This window comes from Aulonocara stuartgranti (genome assembly GCF_965226115.1).
Source record: "Aulonocara stuartgranti genome assembly, chromosome: 13".
In the NCBI taxonomy this organism is placed as follows: Eukaryota; Metazoa; Chordata; class Actinopteri; order Cichliformes; family Cichlidae; genus Aulonocara; species Aulonocara stuartgranti.
In genome coordinates, this window is record NC_138949.1 from 4,844,904 (window position 1) to 4,859,890 (window position 14,987).

The 14,987-nt window shown below is 40.9% G+C and overlaps 1 protein-coding gene across 1 annotated transcript in view; it reads left to right on the plus strand.

Moving 5' to 3' along the window:
• Positions 1-3,441: 3,441 nt before the first annotated feature.
• LOC309720330 (ras and Rab interactor 2-like) overlaps positions 3,442-14,987 on the plus strand; it is a 43,872-nt gene continuing 32,326 nt past the window's right edge. Inside the window, exons 1-2 of the mRNA XM_082557159.1 lie at positions 3,442-3,700; positions 14,637-14,739. Of these exons, the coding sequence (XP_082413285.1) occupies positions 14,680-14,739 (60 nt within the window). The 5' untranslated portion in view covers positions 3,442-3,700; positions 14,637-14,679. The remainder of the gene's footprint in view (positions 3,701-14,636; positions 14,740-14,987) is intronic.

Consider the following 14,987-nt stretch of genomic DNA (forward strand, 5'->3'; position numbering starts at 1 on the left):
GATCAGGACCGAAAAGAGGTGACTGGAGAAGAAACGCTTAGTGCATCGTGGTCCCCCAGAAGTCTGAGTGTGTCACAGCATAAGTACGTGAGGGTTCATATTCACCTGATTCAACAAAATTAGCAAATTCAAAAATGAACATTTTAAGGCTAATTATGAAAGTATACAGGGTGTATGGCTTGTGAAGCTAAACTGACAGATGGGTTCAGAGAAGAGGGGCCTGAAGGCTCTATCTCCCATTCTGCTTTTAAAAACTGAGAGTCTGAGAGTGCTCTGTAGGAATAATATAAAACTGCGAGGTCTGATTCAGGACGTTATATGTAAGCAGAAAGATTTTAAATAAAATTCTACATTCAACAAGAAAACAATGATGAGAAGCTAAAATGGGAGGAAAACTGTCTCTTTTCTAGTCTCTTAGAAGTATCACTGTGGTGTTTTGCACACAGTGAGAGCTCTATTTGGAAGTTTTTTCAGGAAGGTTTTGGAAGATGGTAATAAATAGTAATCAGAATAGTCCAGACCTGAAAAGAAAACAAAGTGCATGGACTAGCTTTTCAGCATGAGTCTAAGACAGGATGTTTCTAATTTTAGTAATATTGTGCAGAAAAAAAATCTACATATTTGTTTAATTAAGTCATGTGGCTACAACCGTAGCTTGCCTCCATCAGTATGTGAATGCAAGAGTGAATGAATAGTGGCATTGTAAAGCGCTTTGGGTGCCTTGAAAAGCGCTATATAAATCCAATCCATTATTATTATTATTATTATTATAATGTGTGAGTTAAAGGACATATCATGATTAAATATGACACCAAAGAAATGTGAGTCAGTGTGAGAGTCTCATTTCAAATTTATTTCTCATATTTTTAGGGCCTAGCACAATAAACTCAGTGCTGTCTATATGTTAAGCCTCTCTGAAATGAATGTAATGAATTCAACCATAAAAAGGCACCTAACTGAAAGAATGAATCAGTCTTGTGTCTACACATAACAGAAAAAAAATAGCAACAAATCATTTTAAATTGCATTTTAAATTTGCAGTCTTGCAGCCCGTTGATCATTTCTTCACATTTCTTTAGTTGAGTTTATGAAATTTGTTTTTAAAAAAAATCAACCAATTCGGCAGGCACCAACAAGGTCATTCCCAAAAAACTATTGATTGAAAGCTTGGCATATTTTGGTGTGGTGTACAGTTTGTCCTTAAGAAATTGAGGAAACACGACAAGTACAACGCGAAGAAGTGGAAAGTCTAAAAACTATCTACAGCAGATAAACAGTATGTGAAAATCATGTCCTTGAGAATGGACGGTTGTCAAGAAGCCACTCTGAAGGGATGTAAACACAAAAGTATATACCAAGTTCTAGAGTATTTAAAAAAAATTGACTTAACAGCGTGTACAGAAGAAGTCGGGAGAACGGTACAACAGGGTTTTTAACATATGTCCATATTATGGCCCTAGATTAAAATGTTCTTAAGTTTGTGTGTTAAGAGTACACTTTTGTCGGCTCCAGAGGAATTAAAGCCAAAAACTTCAGACCAATACGGTTTTCTCAAATGGAACACGTGACAAGAAAATTAATTTTGAGTTTGTTTTTGTTGCTTTTGCGTGTTGTGGGGGGGAGGAGGCAACATCATTGCCAGGGTAGGAAGTATTGAAACCATGCCTTTAAAATAAAACAGTTAGTGTCTATTATTAGTGTCTAACCTGTATGCGACAATACCTGTACTTTTATTTTAAAGGCATGGTTTCAATACTTCTGTTAGGTGATGGCTGTGTGCGGACAGGGCCTGCAGAACCAGTTTGCAGAACAGATGAAGTAGGTGTGATGTCAGAATGTCCAGAGTCAGAATGCTCAATAGTTCTGTTGTGGCGGCGGCCAGAACGCCGTTTCCTTCGGGATGAGGAAACAGGAACCGGTGGAGAAAAAGAGACCACCTCCTCATCCTCTGACCACATAGCTGCCAGAAAAAAGGCAGGTGAACGAGAACCCAGCTGGTGTGGGGAGGGAGAGGAAGTCCGTGGCAATGTTGAGACAGAAGGAGAGTGTGTGTTGTCCTGGGGTAACGGTGGGGAAGATGTAGAGAGTGAGAGAGCAAGCTCACCAGCCTTGACTTGCTCTCTCCAGGCAGTAATGGTGTCATCCAACTTAGTGTCCTTAGCAAACTGAGACAGCTGAGGGTTATGGCGAATGATGGCATCCACTGCATTCAGCCCGACTGCCATAGTCCGTAGATCCCGTGACTGGGCAATGCGGTCGAGCAGGCTTACCAGCCGCTCCGTCTCGCCGTTGAACTCCGAGGAAAAGGAGTCTGCAGGGTCCACGTTCTGGTCGCGATCTTCTGTTAGGTGACGGCTGTGTGCGGACAGGGATAGGACCCAAGATGCAGACTCCAGAGACAAACTTAAACCAAAACAGCTTTAATGCTGAACGCAAACATAACACAACTGGAAAAACTCAAAATAAACTAACACCAGTGGACTAGCAAAACACACAGCAAAATAAACGGTAGATCACGACATGGATACAGAGAAACACAGGGCTTAAATACACAGAGGGAGCAATCAGGGAATGAGTAACAGGAGGGAAACACAGCTGGGGCAAATCAGGCCTAACGAGACCAGGGGAAGCAAAACCAGACACATTAACATCAGACATGGACTTCCAAAGTAAAACAGGAAACATAACAGACTCACAGGCAAGCACTAAAACAAAGGGAACAGAGACGTGGGACCAGGGCAGACACAGACACTGACTGGACGTGGAAATACAGCAGACAGGAAAGACAGCAACAAAGGAACAAAGACAGAAAACCAAAACACTAAAACTCTAACCAAACCTCACCCAGAGGACCTTAACTAAGAAAAACCCGTAAAGCAAAGCTAGAATATAATGAAATAACAAAATCAAATTACCAAAAACACAAAACACTGGGTCACCGACCCAGGAACCCTAACAACTTCCTACCCTGGTCGTACCTCCGGTTCCCACTGACACTTGGAAAAATAAGTGTTGCGAATGTGAAACAAACACAAGAGAAGTTTTCTGTCCTTCAATTGTTCTTGTTCTGTGCTAGATATTTTCATTTTTATATGAAACTTTATTGTTTTGTTATTTCAATATAGGGTTAAAGCTTATCATCACTTATTTTTGTTTTTGAAATTCTCTACTGTTACTGTGATTGTAACTGCTCACGAAAGTGTAAAGAACAACATAGTTTATTTACAAACATTGCTTATTTAATCTGTCCAAACTCCAAAGTGTACTTTGAGTAACACGACAGTTGTTATTATTCAGTGGAACATTCGTTTTCTTTAATATATTTTTTTATATATAGCATGTAAAGAAAGGCTTTTGGAAACAGCACAGATCATTGAACTTAATTTCGCTCTTTGGATCTCTTGACATGAGCGTTAGGTATTTTATTTTGAAAACAAAAGCGGAACTCGTTTCTTCTTGCGGATCGTTTTCACACTCAGACGGAAAGTCTGCTCCTCAGATGAGCTTGGACCATGGGGGAAGCTACAGCTGGATGGAATCTTTTTCTTCAGCCGACACAGTGAGAAAAAGTAACACTGACAACGTGTAACAACCGAAAGTAACGCCGACACGGAGCAATAATGCTCTCACACATTCAACAAGTAAACGAAGCAGTGGAAGTTTCTTCTGCCAAAGTGAAATAACCCACAATCCGCAAGAGGTAAGTAAGTTTAAAGTTCAGCTGCGTGTTCTTTGTGTGGCTGCTGTGCACGAGTCAAAGGTCTTTTTGTTTTTTTGTTGATTATGTTCCGCTTCGAAATTCAGATGTAATTCTTTCCGCCAAGAAAAGCCGGCAAACTCACAGTTTCTCTAACAAAGCAGCGTTCTGTGAATCCTGCGGGACGTGTTGTATAGCTTAAACACCACCTGTCGCGCGGCGTTTTCCTGTGCCCAGTCCACAGAAAGCCTCCGTACTTATTTCACGCATGTTTAGAAAATACACGGTGTTCAGTGAAAACACACGGAGCAAACTATGTCATTTAGATAAGTCTTCAATCTTATAAATAAATAAATAAATGTGCAGTATTTACAGTAGCCCCTGCCTTCAGCCCATTATCAGCGCTTCCCTTCAGTCCGCGGTCAGCACTCCTAATTAAATACAGATTTATCGATGCATTTTGATGTCTGTTCATAACGTGTTTTCAGCGTTGTTTCAAGTTGCAGGGATATAACGAGTAAGATTACTTATCATAAAGTAGTTAATGGGTCCCTCTACGTTATTACTGGGAAGGAGTTCGCTACAACAAGTACAGCAAAATGAGCTCTGAATGATCATGTAAATTTGTTCTCCAAACTCACGTAGCCCGAAGCATCAGAGTGTTATTTCAGCTCGGCTCACAGATCCACTCGTGTGTTTTGTGGCTCAGTTGTCTCCCCCCCCCTCTTTGGCTGCTGAATGTTTCTAGCTCACAGGCTGGCATATTGTCTATTGTTTACATGGTAATTGGACTGCTGTCTAAGAGTTCTAGCTGTGTAACCGTACTCATCATCCTCAGCCTATAACATCATATCATCCTTCTCCTGACTGTCTTATTTTCCTTGAAGAAGGTTTGTGTGTGGGGGGGGTGGGGGTGGGGGAGTATTTCCTGGTACCGGTCAGGATCCTGGTTTTCCAATCTCCTCAGAAATCTGCTAATGTGCTTAGTGCTCAGGACCCGAAGCAGTTGCTGTACCTCAAACCTGAGTCACAGGGCAGGAATTCAGTTTGTTGTTGGAGTACCACAGTTATGAGAAGAGATATAGAAAATATGTATTTTAATTCTTTAAATATGCAGAGAGAGGTATGATTGTGGTCTTTGATGAAGCGTCACCATCACAGAAAACCACTCTCCTTCCACTTAGGTAAATATAGGTAAGTATTTCTCATCAGAGGCTGGAAAAGCAAGAAAAGGGAGTTTCTCTTTGAGGAATGAAACCAGTTCTTTCAGAAGTGCTTTCATACCAGAGTGTGACATAATAAAGAACAAGACGCCAATCAGTGTGTTACTGTCATTCTGACTTAATTTAGATATTGTTGACAGGTAACTTGACATTTCATATAGGTCCTGCTGGTCCCACTCTTGTCATACTGAAGCTAAAACCTGGTTATAACAGAGTACTTACTGCCAGAAATAGGACTGCTTAATTATGGCAAAAAAATCTGAACTATTTCTGTCATTATTACAATCCACATTACCCATTATCAGTGTTGTCCTCGACCCTCATCCCCATGTCTTCCATACTGAACAAAAGCCCAGGTAAATACAAGTTACTGCTGTTAAGCAAAGGTTGTACTAGCAACTCTTTCTTTAACCGGGACACCAGGGCAGAGGCCATGCAGACTTTGAGTGTTCTTCCTTGTCCTGCGTGCGTTCTCTCTGGCTTCCTGTCACAGTCCAAAGACCTGCAAGTTAGGTTAATGCTAAATTATCCGTTAATGTGCGATAGATGAAGTGAACAGAATAAAGTAGCATATGAATATATCTTTGAATATTTTTTCTCATAGCACTCCAAAGCACTTTTAGTGGTCACTAAAAAAGAGCTAAATAAATGCCAGTCCGTTTCCAGATTTAAGCTGTGATGACATTAGGCCTCATCTGCAAGCATTTACCTTCAACTTCCAAGAAGGCACAAGTCTGCAGTCACATTAACAGACGAGATTCTGTTTCAGTGTTCTTTGCTAACTTAGGTCTTTAAACAAGGCAGGCAAGTGGCAGTGCTTTTGAAACCTGTACAGAATGGCTCTGCCTTCAAACAATTCTTGGACTTCCAAATATTTAAATTTGCATTTTTACCAGTGCTTAGCTAAAAGGTAAATGGACTGATTCTTATATAGCGCCTTTTACTCTCCCGGACTACTCAAAGCACTCTATACAACATGCCACATTCACCCAATCACACAAGCACTTTCTTTCTATGCTTAGTGCTTCCTAACTTCATTCATACACATTCACAGAAACTTGGGGTTAGTATCTTGCCCAAGGATACTTGACATGTAGACTGGTGAAGCCTGGGATCGGACCTTCCAATCAGTAGGGGACAGCAGGGAACCTGTAGATGTCTGCAGTACTATGTCAGATGCTGCATAATTAGTGGTCAGGTATGTTTAGTGTATAGAAAATATACATAGTGTACTTATGTATACTCTTATACATAAGAGAAGGTGTGTTGGTTGAAAATAATGGGGACAGAACCTGTATTGTTGAACCTAAACTGTTTACTCGTCACATGGTAACCTAAAAAGCTGATGTGCAAAATGATTATATTTTTGCATATCAGCGGGCGTACATATGAAAGGTAAATTGTACTTTCATATATCTCCTCAGGTTTCAGAGAACTTTTTACTAGATGGCACGCTACCGATACTGATACCGATATCATAAATTTGGATATCTGCCGATACCGATATTAATCCGATATAGTGTATTTTATAGTCAATAAAACGGTTTGTTTTTTATCTTGCTGCATTTTGTATAAGTTCATACTCAGGTTTTAAAAAACAAAACACTAAAGCTATTCTGTTATACCTGTATGCAAAAACACACTGCACCCAAAATATTTCATAGTTCAGCAAAACTGATCAATCTAATAAACTTGAACCTGCACCATCCTCCCTATTCTGGTATTCTAAAAAGTACGTAGTGGAAATATTAAACAACTTAATTAATAGGGTTGCCAATGTCAAGCAAAAAAATTTTGAACCACCCCCCACCTCATGATGCTTCATCAACGTAATCGACTTTAATGCACGTGTAAAACAAATGCACAGAAATCAATTATATTTCTACAATAATTACATAAATTCAACATCTTTCTTCAACAGAATTGCAGACTGCACGGATGGTACCTTCCCAAAGGAAAAAGTACTGTAGGTTCTAGGGTACCTACTAGGGTATATATTAGACTCATAGTTACTATATACAATAATGGATTTCTATACATTTTGCATCAGATGAAAACTTTGGTTGTAAGATTCAGATTTTTTTTTTTAACTAGACATGAGAATAATAAATAAAAGTATTTCTTTGTGCCCCCCTCTCCCTGTTAATGCCCTACCTGGCCCCCTGGCAAAACTTTGCTAGACGCGCCCCTGCACAGTTACCAGCTGTCAGCTACGTAGAAAAGATCCTGGTGTAGAAAGTAATATTAAATACATTCTAACAACAGCTTATCAAGCTAAACCAGCTGCTGTTGATTATTATTTTGGACAACAAAAGGGGCATTAATAAACGTCTTTGCTATTTAGTGCACAATATTTGAATAAACTAACAACATCCACCAACATAGAACTGTGGCAGTCAGTGCAACTGAGGTAGGTATTAACATCAAGTCTAAGACGACTCGCTTAATGGAGCCTATTTAGAAAAAGTGAGTGGCAGGTTTTTTTTAAGAAAAGTAGCTTTTCTGCATGATCAGCAGCCAGCCTGTTTCTGTTTTCATCTATAATGTGTGACACTGAGCTAAAAAGCCTGTCACTTTCCACACTGCTACATGGGGCTGAGAGGTATTTATGGGCCATTTTAGCCAAAGTGGGGAACCTGATTTTGTTGACACCCCAGTACTTCAGAGGACTGTCTTCACGAGGGCTCGGGGCCTCTCCGAGGTACGTGTCGAGCTCAATGGCAGCACCTGGTGCCAGCGGCTGTGCTGCCTGGGGCTGCTCCTTAGCGATTTCGTCAAATACAGTGTCCAGACTGCTGCTAGTGCTGGCCTGGGCCTTGACGAACAGTTTAGCAGGAGGTTCAGCAGTTTCTGCCCGACTCCCCTCTGCCTCAGCTCTGGACATCATCTGCAGCTCCTGCTTCAGGTGCAGCTTGGCCTCCGGAGCAGTGTTGTTGGAGAAGAAGCGATCTTTATACCTGCACAAAATTCATGAATGTATTAATATGTGGAAAAATAGGACTGATTTTAGTTTCCCCTAAACCACTGTCACAGATGCCAGCCATTTGACTTTCTGGTAGTAATAAGGGAAATATATTTCATATTATATATATTGCATACATTTGTATTTGTGTATTTTAGTTACAAAAATATAATATTTTCAGATGGAAATTAATCTTACATTTAGTGCTGTAGTTTATCATTGAATACCTATAGCACACAGACTTTACCTTGGGTCAAGTATGGTGGAGATGAAGTCTCGACGTCACTGAAGCGCTTCGTGACAGCTGCCTGTAAGGTTGCTTTCATTGTCTTGACGCTGTGGTCCTCGTCTGTTTAGAAGTCTCACTAGCACAGTCACAGCTGGGATGACATCAGAGGCTAGTGCGTCGTAGCTGCTCACTTTTTTAGTTGGTTCCTCAAAGGGGGCGAGGATGGCAACAGGCGTCTCCATAAGAGCCCATTGGTGAGCGGCGAGATAGTCAGGGAGTTCGTGCTCGGACACATACACGCCCAGCACTCGCTTTTGCTCTATGAGGGACTGGAGCATGTAATACGTCCTGCTGCGGTCTCTTTATTGGCTGGTTGAGCTGTCCCTGAATGTCCTCGAGGCGGGAGTAGACTAAGGTGGAATGTTTAAAATGCCCAACTATTTTCCGCCGCACTGCTAAAGCATCAGCTATGCTCCTCTGTGCTAATAAGCCCTCACAATTATGTGATCTAACAGTGTACCATTTCTTTTACATCACAGAAATGGTTGTAGCTCTGGGAATTACCCAGTAATGACAAAATATTTCCCAACTACTTACAAAGACAGCTTGCTTCCTGCAGAAAAAAAATACTGCGAGAGTACACTGTTCATTAACCTTGTTTCATTCTACTTTTAAATACTCTAGGAACAACAAGTAGGCCTGCAGAGCGAGAGCGAAGTGCTCTAATAGGGTGATATGGTACTACAAGGTCATTAAGATAAGATGGGGCCTGATTATTTAAGACCTTGTATGTGAGGAGCAGGATTTTGAATTCAATTCTGGACTTAACAGAATGTTGACCCTGTGCTAACTTGCATATGACAAATAAAACTGAAAGCTGAAAACAGTTTATGTCTTAACAAGCATTTATCAGCGTGTTGTGCGTCAGACAGCACAGCGGGGCTCTGTGTGTGCACTGATGGGTCAGCCAGTAGGAACATAGAAGAAATCTGCAACATACACTTTCAGAGAATTTCAGTGAGATGTGAATGTCACCATTTGGCTAGCAGCTACTTTGATCAGCTGTTGGCTCAACAATAAAAAGACAGACTTATGGGCTGCAGAAAGTCTGTTACCTGTGAAATTTCACACACTCACTATCCTACAGTTGTAACATGCAATGGAGCCAACTGAACCACTCTACTTTTTTGGGTACACAGCAGCACTGTATCCACAACACAAACGAATCCTGTTCTTATTTAGACAGGTGAGTGACTCATGGACTTGTTCTCCATCAGAACTGAAAGCACACAAAGTTCACATCTGGAGCTAACCGGGTAGAGGATACGTTGAGCCTGAGCTGTGATTTAAGTCAGGTGTTGCGCCATCAGCACTTTTATTGAGGTGCTGTTGAATTTGGTTAAGCATACTGGGTGTGAGTGGTGCAGTGCAAACACTTTGACAGCAGACTGTGGTGTGTTTGTGTGTGTGTGTTTACACAGTCTGGCTGCAGAGAGCTCTCTTCTCAGTTCAAATGTGTGTTTGTGCAAGTTGGTGATCTCTGTGCTGTGGGACAGGTTTCCATGGAATAAATCTGTGCCCTGTGGTGAGGGGACACACCCTGCTAATGTAAAGAGGAGTGCACTCGCACACTTTTAAAAGCTAAACTTAGCCTTTCTAAGTGGAAGTAACTACATGGCTGCCAGCGTAGCCCATGACCTACAGGAAATCCCATCAGATGGAGGAGAAGTGCTCAGGAATGGCATGTGGACATTTTTTTTTCTTTTTTGGCCAACTTGGTCTACTACTTAAAGTACTGAGAGCCATTCTGTGCACAAGTTTCCTTCCTTTTCATAAAATAGCCAGTGATTACAAGGAATGAGTGGAATTGTCTTCTTCATAACAAATTGGGAAAAAACCTGAATATTTTTGTGAATGAGTAAACATACTTCTGGAGTTGCCCAATAGTCATTCGGAAGTGGAAGCTGTGGAGATGCTAAGCTTATGTCTGTCAGGGATAAAGAGACTGGAAGGTGTTGGCTTAGGTTGTTGGCAGCTATTAAGCTTTGAAAATAAGATGCTAAAACGAGTCACCAGATATCCTTTGCAGCTGTTAGTGCGTTTGAGTGGGCTGTTCAGTCTGTGTGTGGAAAACACTGCATGCCAGTGATGCACCACTGATTTATGATTTCCCTGACTTTTCCAAATATTGCCTCCCACTGCTCAGTTGCTGTAGGTTGGTAGGTAATGATGCTGGATACCACTGTCATACACAGTAAGTTGGTGAAAAATGTTGAAGGAGTTTTGTATGTGAAGCCAGGTGATATTTTGATGGCGCTACCTCAGCGGAACCCCCCACCTAGGGTCAAGGTCTGGGACTGTGTGTGGGATTTTTTTCCCCCCATTATCAACAGGATGATAATGAGGGGAAACGGAAAGGAAACAGACACCAACCTGAGTAGTGTTTGTTTTTGAGTGTCTCTGAGCACCAGAGAATTGTGACTTGTTGGGAAATAGTAACCGAACACATAATGGTGAGTCATGTGGCACTGCTAAAAAGACACCTATGAAAATGAGTGTTGTACAGCTATATGTTAGGCTGGGAGGGTGGGAGCTTCTTGTGGTTTTAAGTGTGAACAGTAAGCTTCAGTAGTCCACTCAGTTCCTTTATGTCTCAGCACACATGCTCAGACATACAGGGACCTCAGACTGCTCTGAGGTAGAACACTAATAGGGTTCGTGCACTTGGTGCTTAAAAATACTGCAAAAGATGGTAGATCAGCTACAAAAAGCAGTATTAACTCCATGTAATGTATTCACTGTGAGGCTCTGTATTGAACCGATTGATCAGTTATGTGAACACATGAATGTAATTTACTCTTCTCAAGGTCTCTTGGGACAGCATACGCATTTTTCACTTGAACTCAGACACACAGAAATATGACCATAACATTTCTTCAAAGGTTAAGATAATCTGGAGGAGGAAAGGAAAACAATGAATGTCTGAGATTTTTGAGACCTCAGGCAGCACTGTTTAAAGTCAGGCCTGGTCCTGTAGTGGTACACGCTGGGCTTCTAAACGCTTCTGCAGTCAGTGAACACATTTAGTCACTCTTACCATAGTGGTCTAACACGCTGTGTTAAAAAGGCTGGTACAAGTATTATGTAGTAGCAGCTATGCTAATACCAGGACCCTGAACGCAAAACATGTGATAGAGGTGTAGTTTTCATAACAAAAGCCAGGCTTTTGTTAAAGGATATGACTCATCTCAGTTTGTTTCCCTCTTTCAGCCATAGTTGTGGATTCCAGCATTGCTGAGCTGGTGTTTGCTGCACTTACGTTTGTTGGCTTCTTGAGTGTGTTTCATTTTTTCTAAAGATTAATGTGGACGTTTACATCACATCTAAACTCTGATGTGTCTCTTTGAACAAATGGAAAAAAAAAATCTAAGGTGTCTACAGGTATGTCACATGGTTTGTATGTGTTGCAGCTCTGCAGCTGATGGCTGCTTTACTGTAAACATGACACAGTGACACACACGTATGATTCACGTTTTCATTTCCACATGTTCTGTTGTAGTAGTTTATTCGCCGACTTTGTTAAGCCCCATTTTCCTGGGAACCGTGCAGCATGTGACTTACTGTCACAGAGTGTATGTACGGACTGGTAAAGAAGAACACCAAATATAGTAACTGGAGGAAAATGACAGATGATTCCTTGCTTGTCATCAATGTCATTTCATTAAGACGGAGATTTTGGAACTCTTGACACTGAAATGTTGACGATCTATTGCAAAGCCCATTCTCAAATCAGGGTTATGATTTGTGGCCATAATTTATGGATTTTCCATAAACCATAAAGTACTGTTTTCAAAAGGAAAAAAACTGCAATGAAATACTCCGTGTGTGTTCAAAAGATACAGAACTTACATTAGTTCCAATGCAGACTTCAGCAGGTGATCAAACAGCTCGTTTCCTTATTCCTCATTCTTTTTATTACTTAATCATCTGGCGTTAACATATTGCACCACTGTTTGTTTCTCACTTTGTGTAATTTATGCATTCCTTCTGCTATTTATTATTCTGGGGAACTGGCAGTCTGTTTATTTTTCATGGACTGACAACCAGCCTTCCTGTTTACTGGGTTTGGACTGTGTGTGAATCACACACTTGCAGCTTGCACACACAATCACAAACACATCTTACTATAACCCCACCTGCTGCTTTGTTTTCACATGAGGACTTGACCCAACAGAGCCCCGATAGATTTGTGAGGAGGAGAGGAGAAACGAGGCATGCTGGGAAAAACCAAAACAACAAAAAACAGTGAGGTCGCATGCCTTCTGTGAATCTTTAGCTGTGCTTGCTTTCCAGGAAAGAAACCTGTTTTTCTCAAGGTTTCTCAATCAATGTTTGCCAATTTTCTCAAGCCAAAAAAAAAAGAAAAAAGAAAATTAATAGTAATAAAAGGGAAATCTGATGCTCTGGTGTTGTTGTTTTTCCAAAAAAAAAAGACTTCTCCCCTTGGTTCAACATCTAGATGTCTCATCAGTGCATCCTGTCCTTGTTTATTTTATCCCTGTGGTTTGGTCAGCTCCATTCACTGCCAGCACCATTTAGTTTCTAGCAGTGAATCTAAAGGATCTGGTTTTTAAAAATGGTGAGACTGTGTTGTCCTAGCAGAATGGACATGAGGAAACATGTCAGGCAACACCAACCTGACATGGTGCACTACATGTCATGGCTTGAATTAGTGAAGGTGGGTCCAGGCTGTTCTATCACTAAATGATCAGTGTTACAGAGAAGCTCCTCGTGGATTAGCTTATATGTGACTTCTTTGTCCATGTCACTGTTGGGCTGCTCTAGAGTGCATGCGTCATTGTTTAAGACGGTCTGCATAGTTTTACGTTCATAAACTGTCCAAGAGTCCCTCAAATCAGATGTTCGCCAAGTGATTCCTTTTTGTTAAAAATGACCAGATCATTGTTCTTTTCAGATGTTGGAACCCTGAGCCCAAGAGATGGTATCTGCTTGACTCAAATTGTTTTTCAAGGCTTAAAGGGTAAAAACACCTCAGTGGGGAAAACCAGCCTTAGGCTCTGTCCATGCTTACCATGATGGAGCTTCAGATATCTTAAACACTACCACTAGTGGGGTAGTGGACGCCCAACCTCACTCTCTTGGCAAAGTTCCATGTCCTTAAACTTAGAGTAGCTCTGTGTCATCACAGCTCTGTTACCAGGATTGTTATGGACAGAAGTTCTTGTTGCCTCAGGATTACATGTATAGATTACATATAATAGTTTTCTATACATTGCATTCCCTCATGTCATATATGTCTGAGGGCATCAACAGTTAGACGTTTGACCTCTAGCTCGAGTAGGGCTGTTCGATATAACGATATATATCGGATGACGATATGAAAACGTCCATCGTTTCATTTTACGCTATTGTTTGTTTCGTCGTGTCGCAAAATAAACTGTTTACGGCAATATTTTTTTCATGGTTTTGATGGTCACTGTAGTGGCTATGTTAATTAGTTAAAGTTCTCTCTTTCTCTTATATTTAATATAACCACACTACAGACAGACAAGCGTTTGTTTTTATGCGTTGTCGTTAGCAACAACGACGGTAAAACCACCGCGTGTCCGCTTGTTCCACATAATCTTGAGTCCAGCCGCAGACTCAAGATTTATGCTTTCATAACAGCCTCTGTTCAAGCACTCTGAAGAGGAAAGGATTTTGGGTCAGCTAGTGGTTGCTGGTGTTTTCCTCTTACTCATGTGTTTCTTTAAAGGGAAGGACTGCAATGTGTTTGCATGCCACTCACAGCTGGCTCATATCAGCTGCTGTAAAAGGATCCGCCACAACATCTGTGAGAAGCGTGCCTCTGCGTATGCTCGTGCGTTCAGTCTGTTTAAAAACACAAACAGTATTGTAGGAAACACAAATCTGCTTTGGAATTTGTTTTGAGTGAAATGTTTTTCAGAGTATAAGACCTAAAATATGCATGTTGCTTAAGATAGAAATTATTTTAAAACCATGATTAATGAGGAGTGAGGTAGAGCAATACCAGTTGGATAGCCCTCAATAAATCACACCATCATTCATCAGTTAGTTTTTTTGAAAAAAGTAAAAATAGTTTGATTAAATATGCAGCAAACTAAGAAATCAGGAAGGAGACAAATAATTTTTCACAACACTGTAAAACTTTCTGCAGCAAGAGTACAGAAACTAGAAAGAGATATCAGCTTTGTCCCATATTTAAATCACAGTACATATGTACATAGTACCTTTATATCCCAAGAGAACATGTGCTCTAGTATGTATTTGTGCTAGCAAGTGAAGGAAAGTGAATCCTTAATTTTTCGGGCTGTTTTCTGAGCTGGGGTTGTTTCCTTCCACACACAAGCAGCCTTAATTTATTTCAAATGGTTTAGAGGAAGACAATGAGAAAAAGTGTGGTGGGGAAATGGTGTTTCTGAACGACTGAATCTCCTTTGTTTGTCTCTAATGTTTGTGTGTGTTTTTTCCCTTCCTGCATAGACGGCTCAGCAGACAGGCGCACAGAGACGACCACAGAGGCAACATGTCTACAAGTAACATCAGTCTGCCCTCCAAGCGGGACAGCAAGGGCAGTTTCTTCAAGGTGTGTGCCACTCTGAGCAGTCAGAAACATCCTTACAAACAGAGCTGCGCTCAGCACGCTTCAGGTAGAGACGGTCCCTCACTGTCTCTACCTGAAGTTTTTGAGGAAGAAGTTGCAGTCAGCATCACGTTCATCAGACCACGAGAAATCAGGCTATTGTCAAAATTTCCTACATTTCCTACTAAAGAAATTCTGACTGACGAAGAAATGAAGAAAAGCAATCACTTTTCTTTTTCATAGACATTTAT